A 25,775-nucleotide genomic window follows, 5' to 3' on the forward strand; every position below is an offset into this window, starting at 1 on the left:
AAAACAATACAGCACAGTTTTATTGCTACCATGAAGGACAAGCTAATCGAGGCCCCATTGAAATCTGCACATTTCTCAATGACTACATAAGTGAACTTCACTCAGTGAAAGAACTACATGTGTTTAGTAAGAATGGTGGCCACACTTCTTAAAAATAATCTTAAATTGCTCTAAATAGTCACATGAAGTAAAAGTTTTCACTTGCTAACTGCCGGCATTTGACCTATAAACAGAAAACCCCAGGCTATGTCGTTTCTTCGAAATGGATAGATGGATTGAATCGCAAGACATACAGACTTTAAGGGAAGAGGAACACCTCTGCTCCTAGAAATATGGCATAGACTCCAAAGTTCCTATACATCCCAAGAAGTTGCAAGATGTTAACAAAATAATTAAATATATTCCATCAGAGTATCAGGAGTTTTATAACAACATTCTTCAATGACCACAAGAAATCCTGTCCAATCTGATGAAGATTAGTAGTTAAATTGTTAATTAAAATTATTTTTAATGCTACAGCACAATTTATAAAATTCTTAAGATGTTTGACTGAAATTAAATAATATTCACACTGTGTTAACAATAGAAATTTAACTAACAATAAATAGCAGATTAAACCTGTGTTTAATTGAGTTTCTTTGCAAATTACTCATGAGAATTGTTAATTTATTGGAAAAAGGAAGAATGTCCATCAACTTCAAAAGAGGATGGATTCAAAAATATTCATCGAATGCGCTGAAACGACCCACCATGCAGTTCAGGGAACTTAGTTCTACAAGTTTGTAATGCATCACAAAGCTGTAGGAACAATATTGTAAGTGTTAATAAGTTTTTCTTAGTTTTCTCAAAACATAGGTGCATGGACATTCTTCCCTTTTCCAATCAGTGATTCTATTAAGATGAAACCAGGCCTCATCCGAAAAGAACACAAGCTGTGGGTCGAATAAATGATCATTCAATGATGCAAGATACCACTCACAATATCTCACTCTTGTGGCTGGATCAGCAGGTTTTAAACAATGGGCCCGTGTAAACCTGTATGGTTTGATGTATAACAGCTTTGTAGCTCTGTGTCCAGAAGAAACCGAAACCCCTACTTGTTGTGCTAATTTTGTAAATGATTTATTCGGTGACCATTCAATATTCGCACGAATGTCATCTAGCTTTTCCTCTGTTAAAACTGTTCGTGTGCGCACGTGCTTTTTATTGAGCACTGAGCCAGTAGTTTCAAATTTATTTACAATTACATGAATCTGTGATCATGAAGGTGGCACTTCACCAGGAAATTGTTGAACAAATGCATCGCATACCCATAGAGCCGACTCGTACTTAAAATAACTTTTACATATGAAAATACAGTGTTGCAGTGACAACTGTCTCACCATTTTAACAGCTGAGATTCAGAGTGGCAACTGATGCTTGCGAGGTCGAACACGTGCATGCTTCTTGCAAGGTCAAGAACTATGCGTGCGCCTCCAATACTGCAGCTTATGTATCGGAGAGTAAAAACGTTGCTTGGATTGTCTTGGTTTATATGGTAGACCCTGTAGTTCTCGGTTTGGAGTTCAAACTCTAGTAAAGCAGGATTATCCTTTTGCTTATTATGTGCACTGTTATGCACACAAACTCAACCTGATCATGTTCCAGGCTACTAGCCAGAATAAGGATGTAAGAATATTTTTTGCTGACTTGGATGAAATTCCAGTTTTCTTTTTCAATTCGCCCCAAAGAGTCGAAGTTTTGAATGAAGTTGTTGGGAGAAGATTTCCTAAATATTCGCAAACAAGATGGAATTTTCATCAGTGGCGTATACTGGTTTAAGGGTCTGGGCTACCAATGACCCTATTATTACACAAAATATATTTTTAAATCCCTATAATAAAATTCCTTACCTATTTATATGTGAATTCCAGACGTCTTGAATGGGACGAAAATACTTTGATGACTTCGTCATTGAAATTACAGTTGGGCCTCTTGCGAAGTTTCTGTAGAAATGACTTTTCAATGGACATCAGTGCCAAGCCAGATAAACGTTCTTGTGTATGAGTTGATCTACAGTAGGATTTTATTTGCTTCAACGCAGAAAATGTTCTTTCTACCGATGCTGACGTAGCTGGTATTGTCACAATTAACGTTGCCAATTTAAGGACTTCAGGAATAACTTGGTTCAGCTGGTTTTCATATATGGCAGATAATATTTCATGGATAGGTTTGTTCGAAAAATCAAAGACTTCTGCTGAATATATTACGCTTAATTTATTTTTCAAACGTACTTGATCAAAGTGACTGTTATAGGACTGAAATAATTTGTTTAGTGCCTCATTCGGGAAGTTTTCTCTATAAGCAAAAAATTTTTGAGAATCTAGAAGATGTGTGAACTGAAGCTTTCCATTATCAGAAAATCTGTCAGTAATTTCCATGTGCATACGATCTAGTATGCTGTAGTACAGCTGCCTGTATTTCAATTCATCATCTCCTTTTCTTCGCTTTAATGGTGGTTCCATTGTATTGGCTGAAGAATTTTCATTTTCCATCTTACTCCATATGGACAGAAACCCACTACGTCTGAACTCGGATATAGTATTTTTTAACTTTGATACCTCTTGCAAGCAGTATGCTATGTCTACACTTTTTGTCTGAAGAATATTGTAGAGCACATCTGTATGTGCGAACACTCTAGCATAGACTTCAAGAAGAAATATATTCTGAAACTGTGTGAAAAAATATAAATATCCTTGAGCCTACACAATTACATCATCATCCCAGTTTTCTTCAGAGTCATTACAAATGATATTTTCAAAGAAAGCAGTCAGTTGTTCTCTGTATTCCTTTACTGCATTTACAAGCCGAGATGTAAAATTCCATCTAGTTGGTGCTATTTTTGGGAGTTTCTTTTTCATAAATTCCTTGAGTTTTTCTGATCTTTTAGGAGATGATGAGAAAAATGCAGCTAAACCCGACAGTAGTGTTTTGAAAAAAATGCGGCATTCTGGAATGGATGAAGTAGTTTGTTGCAAAACTAAATTGAGAACATGGGTGTAACAATGGACAAATAGTGCTTGAGGATACTTTTCTTGAACTTTTGTTTTTAAGCCATTAATATTTCCCGCCATAACTGAAGCACCATCGTATGTCTGTGCAATTAACTTATTGCCGACATTCTATTCTGCTATAACACCTTCCACATGCTGAAACAAAACAGCAGCAATTTTGTCCGAACTGACGTTTGTGAATCCCATAAACCGTTCTTGAACATTGGCAGTACTGTCGACGTATCTTAAAACAGTGGACAATTGACTCTGTTCACTTGTCATCAACAACAATGGCCACAAAAGGTGCTTCTTCTATTTCAGATTTTATGTTCTTTATCATAACCCCACTTATAGCAAATATTAAGTAATTCTGAATTGCGGGAGAAGTACCACGAAATACTGTTGAACTCTCAAGATGATTGGCCAGTAAATGGTCAAATTCACTTAAGGAACTTAAATATTCAATATAATTTCCTCTATTGTCTGATTTCACACTCTCATTATGATCCCGAAAAGCCAATTCTTGTTTTCCTAGAAAGCAGACTGCGTTAATAAGACGCAGTAAAATCTCCCGATTTTTTTGCACAAGAGCATTGTGTTGGTTGATGTGTAGAGCTTTCTGCTTATCTAGCTGTAAATCAATTCTGTCTTCCCAAAGTTTGCAAAGTTCATGCTACTACAAATATGAGCTTTTGATTTGTCGTGTTTTAGGACTGCCGTTCGAAGGGAGTTCATATTAGAAAACCCCTCTTTTGACCACACATTAGTTTCGTGGCTAAATAACAAACATGGCCAGCAAAATAGTTTAGACAGTTTAGAACTACCACACAACCAATTCCACTTACCATATGCTGTTGAAGTGAAATGGCGTGTGTACTCACGCTGTTTTTCTTTTATGTTCATGGACAAATTTAACTCAGGAGTTGGTCTTTCCATTTTCACAATTTCAACTTTCTCGTTGTATGTACGACGGTTAAAAGGCACTGTTAATAAACCTTCTATTACACAGTCATTTTCAACACAAACCTCTCCAGAACCTTGTTCTGCCATATTTTTCACAATATCACTTAATTGGGAAATTAAAAACTTAATAATTCACAATTAATATAACTCTTAGACACTCGAACAAATCACAAATTTAAAATACTGAACTACAAGAACACAATCACATTCATGAGTTAGCGTACTAAGCGTATTGTTGCTTTGCGCCTTCGAAGAAACCGATCGCGAGAGCGGCAACTCACCCGGCCTACATTGCACGATAGAAACAGAAGGGAGCGGGGGATGGGCAGTTGTGCGACAGGACAGCGTGAGCGGAACGGTCACAGGCTACCCCTTGTAGCAGCGGTTTCTCCAGCGATGCCCCCTTGACAACTTGTTTCTTTTCGAGAGCAGAGAGCGCATATAAATCTAACAATTATTTTAATTTTAATTACTGTGGTAAAACTAATATGGCAATACAAAATTATTACATTATGTTATATTATAAACTTTTTCTTTGTAATTTCCTTGGGCTACCGCTGGTAGCCCCGGTAGTCCGCAAAATACGCCCCTGATTTTCATTCCAGGACAGTTCAAGTAGTACACGAACACAAGGAATCTTTAATGGATGCCTTGAAAAAATCGAAGAAACAAGGAAACACAACCCTACAATAATACAGGCAACAGGAATTAGACTGAAAATGGAACACTCAATATTTCAGTTTTGGCTACAGATTTTTTTATTTAATAATGCCGCACGGTGATATGCTTTACAGCCAACTACAAAAAAGAAATATTGACCCAGTTCAGTTCAAACAGCAGTATCTTATTTCAAAGATGCAGTAACGACCATCAGGGATAAGACTGACGTGTTGCCAGCCAGCCTGAATTCCAAACATGAGCAAGAAAGCGACACAAAGAGGATGTTAAAATAGCAAGAAATGTTGGTGCTAAGGAAGTATGTGATGTTATTATTAATCAGGCCAAAGAGCATTTCTTCTTCACCGGCCATATTGCAGCATCAGATCTGTCCGCCTCTGAAAATTCTTCTAAATTCAACCATGCATTTCCTGAAAGATGCCTCCAGGAGTCCTGTGATGCATATCCTTTCATCGAGAAAGCAAAACTAAAAACTGAATTGGAAGTAATCTGTATGCGGGACGATTTCCAAAATACGATGGCCGGGTAGCTCAGTTGGTAGAGCAGCTGGCTATGGACTGGAAGGTCCGGGGTTCGATCCCAGGTGGTGACAGGATTTTTTCTCTTTGCCAAACTTTCAGAACGGCCCTGAGGTTCACTCAGCCTCGTATAAAATTGAGTACCGGGTCTTTCCCGGGGGTAAAAGGCGGTCAGAGCGTGGTGCCGACCACACCACCTCATTCTAGTGCCGAGGTCATGGAAAGCATGGGGCTCTACCTCCATGCCCCCCAAGTGCCTTCATGGCATGTTACGGGGATACCTTTTTTTTTACTATAGATTTGTTGGCATTCTTAATTGAAAACAACGTGCAAAGAACATTCAGCGAAACTTTCAAGCTCCTTAAAGTTCTCGTGACTGCCTTTGACAACATATGAAGTGAAGAGATATTTTTCAACATTAAGGAGCGTTAAAACTTTTCTTTGCTGCACAATGTCAGAGGAATGTTTAAGTGCATTGGCCATGTTGTCGATCGAGAAGGAGCTGGTTAGGAGCATGAAAAGTTTCAATGAACGGGTGATCAACAAATTTGCTTAGGATAGGAGGATGAACTTTATTTACCGACACCTGATATAAAGGTATGTTCTACAATCATCATTTATGATAATACATGTGTGTACACTCAATGTGAAAGCTCACAAGCCGCCATTGTTTATAATATAATATGGGTAGGAGGGGACAAATTCCAAATCGCAAGACAATCACAAGATGGGTTCATAAATTTAAAACAACAGCATCTGCATCAAACTAGTGTCCGCTCATCGTATTTGTACAGCTCGAATTGCATAAAGCAGCTGTGGCGAAAATGTGATCGTGTGCCGAGCCATTGTGTAACCTGCAACATGCATAGCACCTATGGGGGGAGGCAGACACCCGAAGGGGAAGTGAAGCACTTTGACTTATTAACGGATTTTCATTTTCCTTATGTCAAGCACTTAAATATAATTTTATACAATATAAGGTTACAAACTAATGTTTTAGTACGTGTAATGAAGAAAGAAATGAATAAGAAAACTTAGGACACATTATCACAACCTAAAATTGACTGTCTTCAGAATGTCTCTGAGACAGAGTTTCAGAATCAGGAATTATGTCACTTACTGCCAATCATAATTTATCACGAAGGTTTTCTCTGTCAGTCGTCATCTAAATTTAGTTTTTACTATTTTCATTGTTGAAAATAATTTTTCACAAACGTAAGTTGTAGCAAACTTGGCTTCAACAGAGCAAGCGATAGAACGAAGCTTCGGATATTTTTCTGACAAAGATTTGAAAAGTTCAACATTTGTCAAGTCCTTACATCTAGCTTTCATTTAACATCGCATTGTAAATCTGTGAGTTTAAATTGAAGGTCTAACCGCATTATTTGTACATCTGCTGAAAAGGATCGACGTGCAGAGATAATAATAATAATAATAATAATAATAATAATAATAATAATAATAATAATAACAATAATAATAATAACACTTAACCTTTTAATGTTTTATGACTGACATGAAGTATAATGCCTTTTTATGTTATACAAACGTTTCCTCATGATACTTGTGAACAAAACATACATTTAATATTCTCATCATATTGGCAGCAAAAAAATGCGTCCTCCCATCCTACTTGAAACTTTCGTTTTTGTAGAGGTACATGGTTTCGAGAGAGACATTGCGACAATACGCCACTCGCAGGTCAGAGACAAATACAAATGGAACGGAGTTTGACTCCAGTGAGTGAGAGGATGGAGGTTGGGGGCGGTAGGAAGCAAGAGAAATGCTATCATTGCGAGACACTATGTGCTTGCGAGTCACATTTTCGCCACGGCTGGCATAGAGTATTGCAAGCATAAGAGCTGTTTTCCAGTATAGTCCATGACGCTCTGTTATTCTCCTTTCACTAGTCCTCGACATTTCGGACCGAAGGTCACACCGCATACTGAAGCAAGATTTGAATTTCCACCACCTATATAAGACGCAGTTGTTGCAAAAACTGTTGCCAGGAGATTTATATGCTCGTTGATATTTCTGTATTCATCTTTTGAAGATGATGAAGCAACATCAAGATTTTCTGGGCATTGACAATGCTCACTTTAATTTATGTATATCTTTTCTAAAGGCAATGTTTTCTCAGTGAAACCATTCCTGTATTCTTTAGGCTATTAGTCTACTCTTTCCATTTCTTAATAGTTTACACATGCTATGATTGCTATTTCTGTTAAAGTTGATCCGACCATGCTAGTAAATATTTAGTCACAGTCCTGCTTCTATGCTCAGGAAGAGAGATTTTTCTACCTCTGAGATTGGGTCTTCATCCACCATCAAAGCCATTGTTCCTCTTCACCTGGTACCCTAGGTAAGGGGCCTTACAAGGTACTATCATCTGGATCCAGAAGAATCAATGGTCCACATCTGTGGAGTAATGGTTAGCGAGTCTGGCTGCGAAACCAGGTGCCCCGGGTTCGATTCCTGGTCTGGGCAAGTTACGTGGTTGAGGTTTTTTCGGGGTTTTCCCTTAATCCAATATGAGCAAATGCTGGGTAACTTTCGGTGCTGGACTCCAGACTCATTTCACCGGCATTATCACCTTCATCTCATTCAGACGCTAAATAACCTGAGATGTTGATAAAGTGTCGTAAAATAACCAACTAAAAAAAAAAAGAACCAATGCTTTTAACAAGGTGTTACTTCTCTCTCTCTCTCTCTCTCTCTCTCTCCCTCCTCTTTTCTCAACCGGCCTTGGGACAGGCTGTGGCAGAATTAAGTATGTATGTTTTCTTCTTCTTTTGTTCTCTGCCATCCAGGTCAGGTTGTCATAGCATTGTCTTCTGGGTCGGTCCTATTTGTCCACTCCTATTTTCATCTGTATATCCATTGTATTGTGTATATGTAAACAAATTTCAGATAGTGGGTTCCTGAAAATCCTCATTATTTTCACCAACAATCACTTCATAGCAAAAAAGTAGCTTTGTGGTGCAGAGTCTCGGCTTTCGACATTGTTGACCCTACATACGACAACAGTATGGCTGTCACAGTTACAGCAGATCGATATTTGACTTTGTTACAAGAGTTTGATAGACTAGATGTGGTTTCAACGGGATGAAGCAACATCATACACAGCCACATTCTCACCTTCCCATGGAGCAACCCATCTTTAACATACGAGACTCTGGGAATCGAGTCGCAATGGTGTAACTGTTACATAAAAAATGGAGGAAATACCATTTCAGCATGCTGACCTACCATGAGATGCATAAGCGTCCCCTAAGTTGTGAAGAAGGGTTGTGCATCAGTGGCGGCTCGTAGTCAAATGTCCAGGGTAGGCAAAATTTACAGAATATTTTTATGTAATTCCCGCGATTCAATGACAGCTCGCTTTCGTCATGCCCCCCGAAAACTTAACTCTTGCTTACATAACAATACTGTTACATCAGTGAGCCATCTCATAATTTGTCGGTTTTTTCTAGTTCATTGTTATACTGTTGTCTTGCAACCCTTGCTGTTCAGACAACATTTCCGAAATTGGATTCAAATTCTTTTCAAGTCTCTTTAGACTTACCGAGTTACAAATATGATATGATTCCAAGTACCTTCTTTAGATTACAATAACATACGTGACCACCTACAGCTTAGCTTTAACTTCACTTCCTGTTAGCCATTTATGTGTTTCATACCATACTTACTTACGTACTTACAAATGGCTTTTAAAGAATCCGCAGGTTCATTGCCGCCCTCACATAAGCCCGCCATCGGTTCCTACATTGTGCAAAATTAATCCAGTCTCTATCATCATATCCCACCTCCCTAAAATCCATTTTAATATTATCCTCCCATCTACGTCTCGACCTCCCCAAATGTATTTTTTCCTCCGGCCTCCCAACTAACACACTATATGCATTTCTGGATTCGCCCATACGTGCTACATGCCCTGCCTATTTCAAACGTCTGGATTTAATGTTCCTAATTATGTCAGGTGAAGAATACAATGCGTGCAGTTCTGCGTTATGTAACTTTCTCCATTCTCCTGTAACTTCATCCCTCTTAGCCCCAAATATTTTCCTAAGAACCTTATTCTCAAACACCCTTAACCTATGTTCCTCTCTCAAAGTGAGAGTCCAAGTTTCACTACCATACAGAACAACCGGTAATATAACTGTTTTATAAATTCTAACTTTCAGATTTTTTGACAGCAGACTAGATGGCAAAAGCTTCTCAATCGAATAATAACAGGCATTTCCCATATTTATTCTGTGTTTAATTTCCTCCCGAGCATCATTTATATTTGTTACTGTTGCTCCAAGATATTTGAATTTTTCCACCTTTTCGAAAGATAAATCTCCAATTTTTATATTTCCATTTCATAGTGTTTCATACCATGAAGGATTAAATTTTCTTGCACCTTTAGCACTGACTTTATGAACAATAGAGCTTAATGCAGGAGTGGGTCGTCCATTATCCAAAATACTTCTCTTTTCAATGTCATTACGACGCGAAAACGGACAACGTAACAGTTTACTTATTATGTCAGTCATAATATAATATTATTGTTATCACTTACATTAACTATAAATCACCAAATATACATAACATTAATATACAGTATGTACTTGCAAAAATCACATTTTCTAATATACACTGTTTAAAAAAACATCTTTTAAAACACACTGTTTAAAAACTGTTATACTACTCGTAACAATCTACGTTCCAACTCGTGAAACTTTCAAACAGAAATTTCGCAAATCGTAGGTGTTCGATAATGCTCGTGGGTTCTCGTTAGGGCAGGCAGAATTCAAGCGCGCTGGCTTAAGCATAGAACGCATGTGCTAAGAAAGCATTTAGAATAGCGATCTCTTTTAATGCTTACTCCAGGGCCAGCTTTGAAGTTACGTGGAAGGTCGGCTAACTTCGCTTCTGCCTACCTTCTGACGCATCGTGATCTGTCCAGTGTATTCTTGTCGCATAAATCGAACTGCCAGTAGTAAGCAACGTCCAACTAACCCTCAAAAAATCCCATTCATAGTTAATTGAAGAATTTCTAAGAACCTAGACAAGAGTATATAATTATATAAGGTTTTCCAAATGTGTTGGGGTAGTTAATAAATATCCACTTTTAGGTTTTTCTAAATGTGTTGAGGTAGGCTTAGCCTACCCTGCCTGCCCTGAGGAGCCGCCTCTGTTGTGCATAGGTGATATAACTGCTATGACATAAAAACATGATGCCTACATTAAAAAGGTTATATTTTTTTATACATCACTCTCATATATTGGAGAGCAAGAGAGTTAATGAGTTTATTGCCAAGAACTCAGCATTAGTTGACAAAAGCAATATATTTTTAATTCACATTGTTTCCTGGCATGGCAATTAATGTGGCTCCCCAGATCTCCCAGTTTATTGGCGTGTGATTTTTTTCTGTGAGGTTTTTCTGTATTCCAAAGTTCACTGAAATTGGCCCACAAACATAGAGGAATTTAGCAATAAGACTGAGAAGGAAAAAGTAAAGCCTGATATTCTGCAGAAAGTAATGTAAAACATAATGAGTTCAAATAGAACAAAATTCTCTTGTAATTTGTTTCAAAGACTTATGAGATATAAGATTAATTTCGGTACTTAAGTTGTTGCAATATTATTTGAATGCCTAGTCTGTGAAGGTGATTATGTCAAGCCAAAAATGGTCTGGAAACAAAAAAGTATTCTCCGTATATGATCCATATATTTCAATGTTGCCTATCATCTGATACCTTCTTCTGCCTCGGACTTTCTCCCGTTCACTATTTATTCCACTGCAACCTTCAATAAGCAGTTTCTTAGCAATTTAAAGTAATGGAATGGATAAAGTTATTCCTAATAAGTAGTGGAAGGTCTTCAATAGATGACGTGGAAATAATTGTCTGTTGTGCATGCGGTGATGATGATAACGGAAAGTAAAATGATATTCAAAAAAGAGAAATAATCAAAACTGTAACAATAACTTCGACACCAATAACATTAAAGATTTTCATGTAGTAACAAGAACAGTGCTGATGATTATCACAATAATAATAATAATTATTATTATGACAAAATTAACAAAGATGAAGGCGTGTAACATCTGTGGTAACAACAATAATACCATAATGCATTTTTTTTAACTGCAGGGAGCCAAGGCATGCTTCCTTCGTGACGTGCCCTTCAGTGCCATCTACTTTCCATCATATGCACACACGAAAGTAAAGCTAGCAGACGAGAATGGCTACAACCACCCACTCACATTGCTACTAGCAGGGGCCATCGCCGGTGTTCCTGCAGCATCACTTGTCACACCTGCTGATGTCATCAAAACGAGACTACAGGTACGAAGTGCATGACAGATAATGGGAAGAAATGCTACCAAAACCATGCTGTTAGTTGCTATGCTGCCACTCCTTTATTATTGAGTCGTCCAACCTTTGATGTTTCCTCTTAAGATGAGAATAACATTATTTTACCTCCTTTGTCAGTTTACAACACATTTTCTCCTTTGCCACTCATGACCTGCTAAACAATTTGCTGAAATCAGTATTCCAGTATGTAACATCCAACTGTGTCTCGCCCAAGAAGTTCTCTGTTTTGCTGGACAGCCACAAATATTGGAAGTCAACTACTTGTATATGGTTTTAGAAAGAAGCTGCAAATTAACTGTGTGTGCAGGTTGTGGCAAGAACAGGCCAGACGACGTATAGTGGTGTCATTGATGCTGCCAAGAAAATCTACAAAGAGGAGGGACCTCGGGCCTTCTGGAAGGGTGCAACAGGTAAGAATGAACATGGAGTGGAGTTCAAGATATAATATCTTTTACATTAGGCTTACTAATTTAAATCTTAATGTTTGTTTCTTTTATTCTCTTTCTATTTTCATAGCTCTTAAGTGTAATTCTTAATAGGTTTACCTTATTTTAATTCCTATAAATCCACAAAGTTCAATAATTTTGTGCTTTATATTGTAATATAGATTCTGTAGTTAACAGTGAATATTTATTGGAAAAAATACAGTTAAATAAGTTTGCCATAATTCATTTTATGGATTCACATTGGACATTGCCCTTAAAGCTAGTTTCATAATATTATTCTTCAAAAATATCTAATGACGAAACTATAATAGTAAAACTTCAAACAGTCCACCCTTATGAATATAGGTGTAATACACGCTCACCAAGTTTTTTCAGAGGAATGTAAAACACTAAAGAATAATGTATTTTGGGATATACTACATCGATTTAACCCTGTATACCTATGTCCGAAGGCTAGCAGTTGGCGAAAAATTGATGGGCCAAATATTCGAACATCTTGCATTCTGCATAGGTACCGGTACTGTACTTGATATGCTACTTCAGATATTTGTATATGATGCACCTCAATGCAGCCTGTGTAAATTGAACTTACCATACCAGTACTGTATTGATTTATTGTTCTCCAGTTATGTATAAAACTATGGAAAAATGTAACTGTACTGTACTACTGATGGAACTGATAAACATTCTCTGTGTTCACGTATTCTGTTTCTATGCTTATCCATCTGAAAACAACTTCCTGAACTCTAGTGTGAAGGTCACTGGTAACATAAATTTAAATATGAATAATGAGGAACATTAAATTCATACGTTTGAGATGGGCAGTGCATGTAGCACGTATGGGTGAATCTAGAAATGCATATAGAGTGTTAGTTGGAAAACCTGAGGGTAAAGGATCTTTGGGGAGGCCAAGGCGTAGATGGAGGATAATATTCAAATAGATTTGAGGGAGGTGAGATATGATGGTAGGAACTGGATTAATCTTGCTCAGAACAGGGATTGATGGCGGGCTTATGTGAGGGCAGCAATGAATCTCTGGGTTCCTTAAAAGCCATTTGTAAGTAAGTGAGTATATACTACATCTCCTGCAGTTGTAGTGCAATTCATGAAATCCATAAGAAGGGGAACCTCAATAATTTGTCTTGTGTAATTATTTTGTCTTCTTACTGAGTTTGTACTTAATGTGAAATAAACTTATTAGAACAGCACCAAGATACAGAATTTTCAATAATGGTTCTAAAACATAGAAATACCTCACTCCATTTGAAAGTCCGCCCATCAGTATCATCCCAACCTTTAGATTTCGGACATAGGTATATCAGGCTATATCGGTAGGTTAACCCAGACTACAGACCGATCATTTAGTCCTGACAGCTCAGCAACGCGAAAGAGGGGAAGTAATAGTAGTAGTGGAGAGAGTTCCGGAGTAGAGATAAGGGCAAGCGGTCGGTAAAGAAATGCAGTACAGATTAATTGTACTAGAAACATACTGCACGAATGACATCCAATCGCTCCGAAGGTAGGCGAGTGACTAACCCAAACACCCCTTGGCATAACTAAATGGACTCACCTGCAGTGGCGTAGCGTCAATGTAAGCTAAAAAGCTAAGCTTCCCCAGTTAATAATAATTTCATAATAAACCTGCAGTTTATGAACAAAATTATTTCTTAATTTTAATAGAGTTTATATTTATGTTTTAAATATTGTGATGCGGCAGCTCAGGATGATTTGTGATGCAGCAGTAAACAAGAAGCCTGCACACACCAGCTTCCAAGCAGACTGGTTTCTTTCACTCATTCTTCTGTGTAACCCACCCCACAGATTTTCCATCCCTTTCTAACTAACCTACCCTGCTCGCAAGGCACGGAAGAAGCTAGCTTTTACATTGAAAGTTTCCGAGTTCTCCCTTTTGTGAGATGTGTTCAGTTGAAGGTTAGTGTGCATTGCGGCTGATATAATAAATAATGAGTGAAATAACAGTTCCTGACACTAATTTACTTGAATTTTTAGGACAATTCCATTATCAAGACTGACTTACGAACAAAAGTGCGATTTAAAAGACAAATGACCGTGTCTATTTGTTAGAGATATGTGTAAACCATGAAATCATATTTTACCATTTGAGGTCATGCCTTATTGGAGTTACTTACGAGGTTCCAACCAATCTTCGGACTGCTGACTTGACATTGACTACTATTTATTTTAAGACTATATTTTTGTAATACGTTTTCTCATATGTACACGAAAGACAACTTGAGTTAGCTTCCCCTGCTCAAAATTTCATGCTACGCCATTGCTCACCTGACCCAGACGCACATCTCCGGTGACTGTCAGGACTAAATCGTACTGTCCATTATCGTGAGGTATTTTACATTCCTCCACAGACTCTGTTTATGACTAAAATAAATACAATCTTAACTAGATGGAACAATCTTTAAAACATGGAATTAAACTCACGGGCAACTGAACTACAGTAGAGCTCCACTATGAGCTAGTCCTGCTACAATCAACTTATGTTCACTGAGTGATTTTTACTCTTCTGCCTACCCGAATTTACCTGGCTACTTTTTATTGTCGATGGCAGTTGTCTTCCAAAATATAGTCATTGTTACTATCTGTAACATATCAGCCTAGAAGATGTTAGTTAACTGTTTAGTAGAAGTTAATACATGTTGGTAACTCCTAGGAATATTGCATGTAAATATAAAGTAAATGAATGTACAGTACATATAATTAGAAAACAGTCTAAGAAAACTGAATCTTATGCGTGTAAATTGCGAAATGTTGATCACTATGTTGAAAGTGTGATGTCATTACATTGCTACCTTGACAAAAAGTTTGACGCCACAATCTATGAATTGTCCATTCAACAAAGAAGTTGAGGAATTCTACCAATGCAAGTTCTGATAGTTGAGACGTTTTTCATTATGAGATGGAATTTGACAACTGATAATAAAAATGAAGATTGAAGTGCATACACTTCTGTGATTTCAGAATACATTAAAGAACTTAGCCTGGGAATAAAATCTCGCTGATTAACAGAAGAGCAGGTTTATAATTGCGATAAAATGTCTATATACAAGAACTTGGAATCTATACGAGTATATCCAAGCATAGTGTCCAAGACTATGGAACCTGGAAGGAAAGAATCTCAGCCCTTGTGTATTCTAATTTGAATTGAAAGCTATGACGCCAAGAACGTGTAAACAGGTAAAACAAAATAAGTGGCTAGGGAAAATAATATTACTGATGGAAAATTTGCGAATTCTTCCAATTAGTAAATTAGATAATAGTGATTTCAAAATAATGTGTCAAGTTTTGATTGATAATTACTAAAGTTGATGTGGACGATGGCATTTTTTAGCGAAGAAGATATTATTCAAACTGTTGTGAATGCTTTGCAAGAAGAAACAGAAAGTGATTGTGCTGGAGAAAATGTAACAAAGTTTGTTATTGTCAGACATACGAAATTAACAGGCATGTTTTGTAAATGCATATGATGGTTGGGACTGCAGAAAGAGACAACACTTTGAACATTAAGCATTCATGTATTGTAAATAAGCTTTCCAACAATAAAATAAAATTCTTATGAGGTAGAAATAAATTATTTATTTTATTACTGATAATTATTACAGTATTATTATTATTGTTACAAATTGCTACTTTACAATATGCAATAGGAAAAACAGTTGTAAGAAAATTTCACTTCTAAATTTTTTAAAGTCATGGGAATGTGTCCGAGAAACATAAAAAGAATAAAAAATTGAGAATGAAAAGAAATAATAGAACAAATTTTTTTACTTTATTGTCAAACGCTTGGCATTAGAAATCAACATTATACTAGTGAATGAACAACAAACTAATGACGAGTGTGAACATTCACTATTAATTCTCTGTTCAAAGCAAATAAAAGTTTGCAGTTATACAACAATAGTTTCTGAACATAAAGTCTTTGAGAAGACAAAGAGAAATTTAAAAGTATCTGACTGTAACTTGAACAATAACAAACATCCCTTTCAGTCGGGTAAAGAAGGTCATTGGCATGATAATCCCTTACTTAACTGCAAAGCATAAACCAGCTTGCTACCTTCTAAACGCTTAAGAAGCTAGATCTGCAATTCTCAAATAAACAAAAAAAATGTTAGTGAGTGTAAGGGTGAAGGTTTAGCAACAGATGGGAAAGAGTTATTCTGCAGTACGTGTCAATCCAACATCGAAGCAAATCAGAGATTTTTAATTAATCAGCACATCTTTATGGCTAAGCAGCAAGCTGGCAAGAAAATAAATATCGGATTACATCAAACTTTTGTGTTGCAACCGACCAGCACCAGCAAACGAGTTGAATTCAGTATTGATGTTTGCTGTGCTCTCAACATTCCAGCATTCTGGCAGTTTCTAGAGAAATATATAAGGAACAGCTTTCCGCATTAGTCAACCTTATGGAAAAACTACAGTGAAGAGATATATCAAGAAACTCTGGAGAAGATAAGAACTGAGATTAGTGAAAACTCCATCTGGATGTCAGTGGATGAAACCACAAATGCAGAAGGATGATGTATCTATAAGTTATGATAGTTTCCATGAACAGTGAGACTGGTTGCAAACCTATATTGACTAGTGAATTAATGGAAAAATGCGATCAGAAAACTTTGGCGAAACACTTTAATGAAACTATGAGTGTTGTGTGGCCTGATGCCATAAAGCAAGACTGGGTTTTGCTACTGCTTCATACATGATCAAAGCAGCAGAGGCATTGAAAGTTTCATTTCCGAAAGTGATCCATTGTATACACATGTTCTGCACATGCTTTCCATCATATTTCTGAAACAATCAGAGTCAGTTTCCTTAAGGTGAATCAATTAATTTTCAGTGGAAGGAATTTTTTCTGAAAACTCTAAGCAGAATTCCGATTATAAAAGAAAATGTATCCGGAAATACCTTTGCTACTATGACCAGTACTCACCAGGTGGGGAACGTGGTTGGAAACTGTGGAAGCACTGTGAAGCCTTCAAGAATGTGCTGAATTCTCTTAATTCAGAAAGTGCTACTTCCATTGACTTTGTGAAATCCTTATTGAGTGACCAGAGTGTAAAAAAAGATCTGTGTTACATTCAATCAAATTTTTCTAATATATTTAAAAAACAATTCAGAAACTACAAGACAACAACCTCACATTACCTAAAAATATTAACGCTGTGAAAGATACAATTTGTGAACTTAAATGAATATGTGGTAATTAGCTGATCTCATCAAAACTATGTGGACAGTGTGTTTTAAAAAAATCCAAGATTTGAGGAAATGTGTAGAATTATTGCAATACAAAGTGGCATATCAAATATAAAACTAGAATCGATGCAATCCTGCTGATATGTTGAATTTTAAATATGCGACAATCATCTCATTTGATGTAGGGCATAGCTTCAGCCAGCATAAATCACTTTTGCGGGATAATAGGAGAAGCTTCACATTTGAAAATTTAAAACAGCATTTTGTGACGTACTGTTTCAGTAGCAGACTGAATTAAGAACTGGGGAAAAAATGAAAGAGCAATGTTAATTAATTGATGAATTCAGTAGTTTTATGCTCTTCTGTAGATCCTAAAAAGAAATAAATAAACATCTATATCTGTAACAGAGTATTTTCTTCAGCTAAACTTATATTTTTTATTTTATAATATTCCATATTTGTCCGTATTCAAGAAAATACAATGCATATATTTTGAGTATTGTATTTTTAGTGTTATCAATCTTAGTCCTGGTTATAATACAGACCAACTTGATGTGACCTTCAGGCAGCGGGCTTCACAAGCAGCCATATGGCGGTGCTATCAGCTTGACTTGCCACAGATTGATGGGCTGAGCTTGCAGGCTTAATGCATATTGTTCTCTCAGTAATATTTTTCTGCTTACGAAAATTGGCATTTAAAAGTGGTGTAGATGTTAAAACTTACTAGTGACTTTTATAAGTTCTATGAAAGTGGTGTCATACACTGGTCTCTGCTGTTGTTCCTTTCCGATGTGTCGTCGAGGTGGAGAGAGGAAACGGGAGTGACGGAACAAGATGGCCGAAGCATAAAGGGGAATGAGGTATCGATGTTAGGCCCCATGTTGGACGCCATTTGTCGTGCTCCAGACTCCGTGGTCTTTCCTCTCCAATGTGTCGTCGACATGGAGAGAGGGGAAACGGGAGAGATGGGACAAGAGGGCTGAAGCTTGGTTTTTGGGGAGGTGGTGATACCATGATGCTGAAGAAAATACTCTGTTACAGATATAGGTGTTTATTTAAACAATTTGCGGCTCTAGTTCGTGAGCAGGGGAAACGGGAATGCCATTGAGAAAATCTAGATTATTGAAAGTGTGGCCCTTAGACTCTGACTGGCCCTCGGACTCTGACTGAAGTTACTCGAAGCTGTATTGATGTCAGGACTGACTATATATGAGAGGGGTAACGGGAGTGCCAGGGGAGAACTGAAGACAAGACAAGGAGATAGTAACTGTGGGGCTGGTAGGAAGTGAACGGGATGGCAACGTAGAAAAGATAGAGAGAGAATGGTAGTACTTGGGAATGGGGGAAACAAGAGTGGCCTGAAGTTTCACGATGTGGGGGGGGGGGAGAGCGAGAGGGATGGAACCGGGTTCGAGGTTAGTTCTTTCAATCGAGGGATCAACATAGATGCTTTGCGACTTTTTGACAGAGAGAACAAGATCCGAAGGTGTCGAGGGATCACAACGAACCTGGCTTCGCGACTTTTCGACACCAGGAGTGGGGAAACGGGCAACTCTTCTGTTGTATGATCAACAAAGAATGCTTTGCGATTTTTTGACAGAAGAAGGGGTTCGAAGGCAGGACTCGGGTCTGGCAGACTGAGACCGAAAAGATTGACGGGGAGTAAGTGTAGGGGTGCTCGGAACTACGGAAGGAGAGATGAGATGGTGAACTGTGTAGGGAAGAGTGAGAGAGATATGAGGACTAGTCGGAGACGAAGTGCAAGACGGCCATCCGTTTCGGGGGTAGTGTACGTGCCCAGACACGTATGAACAAAAAAGTAAATATCTGTGCCTAAGCGAGAAGAAATGAGCACTGGACAAGGATAGCGTGATAGCTATGCCCTATCTAAGGCAGTGACTTATTCTGTCGGGAATCACACCATCTTATATACACCTCTCGGAGATGACATCAACCAAGCGTCTTCTTTGTTTGGCGTGTTGGCGGGATTGATGTCATGTGCTTGGCTTCACCGAGTTCATTCACTTCTGCTTTTTGTCTCTTACGCCACATGGCAAGCAGATAGCTGGCGGCACAGTCTACGCATGCAAAGAAAAAGAAAGCAGTGTCACCTGTCCTCTACTAGATGTGGGCGTATTTCTCCATTTGCTCAGAGAACGAACATAAGTAGACTGCACGGGCATAAAAGATGATATACGCAACTGTGATTTTAGTTTTAAGAAAACATTAAAAAATTTCACAATTTCAATGTTATTGTAATTTGGCGGTGTTATTTGAAAATTATGTGTGTATGCAAGTTTTATAGGCTTAATCCTGGCTTAAGTGATTAAACATAAGAGTGGTATATGCTTTATTTTCAGCACCTATTTCAGTTTTTACAGTTTATATTGGCTGCGTTCAGCCGGGACAGCGCTGCGGCAGCGCTGAAATAGCGACAACACTGAACGCCTTGCTGGCCGACAGCGCTGGAATAGCGGCCGCCATTTTTCGTAGCAAAATTTTTTTCGCTGCAAGCCTGCTGCTAGCCGCGAAAGTGGAGGGGGTAGACATCAACCAATTATGCCGGAGTAGACAGAACAATGGCGTGTTTGTTTGTAAACACAGCGGACATTTTGCAGTCTGGTCGTTCAGCCACTAACAGATGCTGTAGCTCAGCAAAAATGAATCGCTACCCCAGCGCTGTCCCGGCTGAACGCAGCCATTGTTTCTAATATATGGCTACATTCATTTGTTGACAAAATGGTGAAATGAAATGTGCCTGTGCCATCTAAAAATGGTGGTGGGGAGAGGGGAGAAGAAGTGAAACTATTACTTAGAATGAATCATCAGATGACTGAAAGCAAGTAATGGTCTCTTAAACCAAATTATAGTACCGTAATTTAGCAATTACTTCTGATGAGAAAATTTAGTATTCTCTCCAACCAGAATCAAATACTTTATATGATTTTTAACCCAAAAATAAAGGTATGTTAGATATACCATATACCATAAGTTACTTTATTGTTAAGATTTCGCAAAATAAACATGTATTGCTTAAATCTGTTTAAAAACATGAATTAAGTTATGTTTTTTTTTTTTCGTTTTATTGTGCGAATTCCCATTATTTCGTGATTCAGAAGTGCATTTTTGAGGTTATTGGGAGAAATGTAAAGAAATGGTGCCAAAAATGGTACAGTACCGGTAAAATATAATTAGTGTTATGGCATTCTCGCAGATTTCACAGACCTCCACTTCTAATGATATTCTAAACACATTCTTTCTCAAATTTAGCAAAACTGTCATTCAAAGAGGGATTGATATCCTTTAAGAAGAGTCTTTTCACACCTGTGTTGTCTGGTAGGAGAGAGTGAAAACTAAAATCTCAATGAAAATCAGTAAAAAATTTTGATATAGGCATAGTATAAACAGTATTAAGTTTCTTTTGTAAAAGCACTTATCTTTGGTATAAACCAAATACCGGTACCTTCTTCATTTAGGCCTATCAATATTTATTTTATGTAGATCTAATAAAAATCGCGAAGAAAACCATTAAATTTAAAGCTGGGTCGTCATTATCAGTATGGGTTTTTTGTTTCAAGTAAGGATCCATTGTTTCACTAAAAATGTATTATACAAGTTGCGACAGTGAATCAGGGAATTATCAAATACTGTAAGTATTGAAAATTACTGGTATTATTTTATTTATTTAAGATTGTCTTCTTCTTATCGACATTATGGATTTATGTCTTCCTATGTCTCATTGACCATGGGATTTGTAATTGAAAGCAGTTTTGGGTAATGTGGTGTCTGTTATTTTTGAGAGATGCTGTAGCCAATCATATTGATACTTCCTTATTTCTTCAGTTATATTTTGTACATGCAGTTTTTCTAGTATATCTGTATTTCGTATCCTGTCTCTCCAAGTGACACCTAGTAAGGATCTTAGGAATCTCATCTGTGCTGCTGTTAGCTTTTGACAATTTCTTTGATTGAATATCCAGGTTTCACTGCTGTATTTAAAGGCTGGCGTTGCTGTGATGTTGTGTATTCTTAATTTTTTGACACACTATTCTGAAAGTGTCGTTTAATTGTACCATTTATCATGTTGAATTTAAGAATATAATTCTTACAATTATCCTCGTGAAGATAACCTCCATTTCGTTGTGTATAGGTTATCTGTCACATAGTGAAGCATGGCCCTAGGAATTCGAGCTAATCTTCGTGGATTCGTTCTTTCAGGTCCTGAAGGTTAATGTGGTGGTGGGTTGGAAGACATATTATGTGCATTCAAATACCTCAAAGGAAGTAATCACATGTGGATAGATCGGGTGATCTGGTGGGCCATGGAATATTGCCATTCTTTGAGATTACCTTATAGGAAAACAAATTCGTCACAATATTTATAAAAGCACCATTTTGTTTGAAATTCACCTCATTAACAGGATTATGAGCTAGTTTAGGCTCAATGAAGTTTTCTAACATGCTAACATAGTGCTGTGCATAAAATTAACCATAACAGCATTGCAAATCTGGCTTTCAGGTATAAATTTCCTGTGAAGCAGACTTGACTAATTTCAAGAGAAAAATTGTTCCGGGGCCAGGTATCAATCCCGGGACCATTTGCTTAACGCACGAATGCTCTAGTAGATTTGCATAATATATACTGTAGGTATGTTAACAGAAAACCACAATTCAAGTCACACGGAGTTTGTGTGCACTCAAAGTTGGGTTTCTGGCATCTTGTTAGTCCACTTGAGTTGTGTGGATAAAAGGAAAAAATTGGGACGTATCGTGTGAAGTTCCTGGGTAGCTCAGTCGGTAGAGCATTTGCGTACTAAGCGAAGGGTCCCAGGATCGATACCCGGCCCCTGAACAATTTTTCCCTTGAAATTATTCATAACAGTGTTACCATCGTTGTCGAAGAAATAAGGCTCTGTAACTCCAAAGGTTGAGATGGCACACCAGATTGTCATTTTGAGACTGTGGGGTGGCTTTTCATGGGATCTTTCAAGATTTTTACTTGCTCAGTACCGAAAGTTATGCTTATTGACAGAGCCTGAAAGGTGGAGATGAGCACATCACGCATCATAAGATTGTTTACAAGGTCTCAATTCACATTAAATGTATCTTATTCAGTAACTGTTGACAGAAAATAAGTTGGTTTGCGTTGTCACCACCATTCAGTGCGTGCACTGTCTGATCCTTGTGTGAAATTCTCTGCACACTGCATTCAGATATGCTAAGTGATACCTTGTGTCTATATGCTGAATAGGTAGGACTTCTTTCAGAAGCTCCTTCCACTCTGGCAGCATTGTCTGGCGTACACTCACTTTTTACACTACCGACTTTTCGTTATGTAGAGCCCATTTCCTCGACGATTTTTTATACAGTAGGCCTACATGTTGTGGAAAGTACTGGATCATACATGGAATTGAAATGATTCTGAAATCCATGCTCTGTGGACACACAACTATCATTGTTTTTGTAATAAACTTTCCACTACTCCATGAATCCATAATAACTGAATGATGATGGTAGTTGCGTTCTCCATACTAAAAAACTAGCTAAACTCAGTGTTCAAAAATCGCTTGATTCACTGCCGTAACTTATATTTCACGTGCACCTCTCTATGTTAAATTGTCCTTACAGGGTGAATAAAAAGAAAAAAAGTGAGATAGAGAGGAAAAAGGAACGAAATATGCATCCATTAATGTAGGAAAAATCACTGTGTACTGATAATTGTCGTGTGCAAAGCACTTTTTAAGTATCAGGGACATTGAAAACGTGCATTTCTATGAAAATGTTTAACTTGATTTTTTCGTCATAATGTGGATATTGACATTATGCCTCTCACAGTGAAAAAGGAAAAATAATGCAGGAAATTGTGTATAGGATATTCTTCTGAAAGATATTGGGGGTAGATTGTTATACTCTTACTTTATTAGCTTTGTTTTGTAACAGTATTGCTATAATGTGAATACTTACGAAACCACTACATGGATATTTATGTAAAACAATAATTATTACTTGTGTCTTACCTTGAAATTGAATACCTACAGTAGAATCCCTCTTAACTGGCACAAAAGGAACCAGGCTAGTTCTGGATACGAGATTATTTCGGATAATTAAATAAATACTGGTATATACAAAAAACAAATTTTGTATTTCATGGTGCCAAATGTTGAAACTGCAATCATGTGAAGCTTATTTCCCTGTCCCTTGCTCATAACTGAATAAACATAAAAACTGTATGAATTTTCCTTATTATAACACATCACACAACACAAATAATATGCTAATGTTAGGTTCGAATATTCACTGAAAACGAAAGTTCGTGCGAACTTCCTAAAGTGGTAAAACTAACGGCCCAGACTGGCAGTGTGGCAGATTTAAACTTTTTTGACCCAGCCAAAAGTGCCATTGTTTTGGTATTGGCGGTTATTTAGGTGCCAGTTACGAGGGATTTTACTGTATGTAGAAAGAAAAAGTATTACTTATAAAGCCTATATTCAACTGTTTGTTCGTAGTCAGAGAGATAACTTCTGTCATAAGAATTTTTAATATTTTGTTAGAGCTTTGTGTATCATAGTAACTTTTTATAATTTCATGTTTGATCATAATAATGAGAAACAAAGAAACTTGTGTCTTGGCAAATAATAAGATTTGAAGCCTTGCTTGTTCTTGTGATAATTAGACAATGTTAAATGGCATTGTCAGTGTGGATCCAATTTGAAGATATGACGTATAGTCGAAGGTAGTATGCTTTATTTATTACATTGACTAATTCCATAGATTTGCTATTAATTTATTTATGTATTAAGAGGTGTGTTGAAATTGATTGTATTTTGTTTTATTTTTAGTGTAGGTGTACATTTCACATAATGGTGCTGTGCATTTTAAGTGAAGTTAAAATAATTTGCAAGGGCGGATCGAAAAACCAAGCTACAAAACTTGAGTTCAGTGAGGGATATTGTAAAAATAAGTGAAATTGTGAGAGAACTTGCTTGTATAGTTTATTCTTACAGCCTTTGTTCAGATGCATGCTCTGTCTTCTTTCTGTATCTTACAGTTTTAATTTATCTCTTTATAGGCAAATGGAATTTTGTACTCATTCAGTGCAAAAGTTTGGAAATAATATATTATTATTATTATTATTATTATTATTATTATTATTATTATTATTATTATTATTATTAAGATACAGATTGTCTTGATAAAAAAAAACTTTTTTCTTTACAATTGTATTTAAACTTCAATATATATGACGAAACTTAAGTTTTTATCACATTGTTAATATTAATGTATTTCAAGGGAAAAGTTATTTTGAAATATTTTAGGTTAGTAAGTAGATTACCTTGAGTATGAACTGTAGGCCAAAGATTCAATACAAGGCAGCAACAACTAGTTTGTAACATCTCTCGAACTTATCCAACTACCCTTCAAATGTTTATTTTCTTGAGGACACAGGGCATGACCCTGATTGTCGTGTCAGTACCGCATGAATGTAAAAGGAATAGCCCAACTAATTCAGGAGAAAAAAAAATTGAATGTGTCTGTTTACCTTTTCTGCATATACAGCTCACAAAATACATGGAATTGAAATATATTCCGTAATATGAAAGTTGCTGCCGTTTTGTTTTCTGCCTTGGAAAGCTTATTGTTTTATTGTTTTTGTTATTGTTTCCCTTCTTTCTTATTTGCAATATATTGTGGTAATATATGTTTCCTTTCTCTGTGACTTGGGGTCCGGGCCCCGGCACTTCTTCCCTCTGGTTTGATCCGCCCTTGTCTGTAAGTACTTCATCAGCTGTAGCGTTGCTTTACTTGTCAGTTACTGGTGAGAGCACACTTTTTGTTAATTGTGATTTGTATTACTAATCTGCTAATTATATCGTTCCCATACTGGTGCACTGCTGTTTTTATGCACAAAATTCATTCAAATGCTTCTTTTCTTAGGAACAAGATGACAGTGCATGTTGGAACAGCAATAGAATGGAATCAAGCTTGTATTTTATAGTGATAAGAATCATGTCGTATTTATGGAAGTACTTTTTCATACTCATAAGCGCAATAATAATTTATAATAATTATAAATAATGCAAATAATACTGTATTGCAAAATGTAAATGAATTGGTTCAATATGAATCATATTTCTCGATCTGTATATTTTCCTTAAGCTTGTGAGTCATAAAAATTTGACATATATTTGGGTTAATATTTAAAAGTACAAATTTTTATACAACATCGTCCTTTGAAACATTGCTAAGAATTTTAAACGGATAAATAATGTAAGTTTCGATTGAGACCAGACTGGACTGCACCATTGAAACATCAATCAATGGAACACATTCAAATAGCGTAGATACAGTTAAAGGATGAAGTAATATTGACTTGTAATATTAATATGTCAGACACAAATTTGGAATATATGTCTGTGTTATGAAATGTTATATGGAATTCTACAAATGATTGAAATGGTTTTATGATTTTTATGGCTGTATTATTAGAGATATGATCATTAAGTTTGATTTTGTAAGACAAGTATCTCTCAAAGTTTTGTTTGAAT

At 36.8% G+C, this 25,775-nt stretch overlaps 1 protein-coding gene across 5 annotated transcripts in view; it reads left to right on the forward strand.

The window, feature by feature from the left end:
* aralar1 (calcium-binding mitochondrial carrier protein aralar1) overlaps positions 1-25,775 on the forward strand; it is a 512,566-nt gene that overhangs the window by 437,092 nt on the left and 49,699 nt on the right. For all 5 annotated transcript variants that reach the window (XM_069833569.1, XM_069833572.1, XM_069833571.1 and 2 more), the window contains 2 exons: positions 11,333-11,527; positions 11,865-11,967. In XM_069833569.1, coding sequence (XP_069689670.1) covers positions 11,333-11,527; positions 11,865-11,967 — 298 coding nt within the window. The remainder of the gene's footprint in view (positions 1-11,332; positions 11,528-11,864; positions 11,968-25,775) is intronic.

Source organism: Periplaneta americana, chromosome 8 (genome assembly GCF_040183065.1).
Source record: "Periplaneta americana isolate PAMFEO1 chromosome 8, P.americana_PAMFEO1_priV1, whole genome shotgun sequence".
Classification (NCBI taxonomy): domain Eukaryota; kingdom Metazoa; phylum Arthropoda; class Insecta; order Blattodea; family Blattidae; genus Periplaneta; species Periplaneta americana.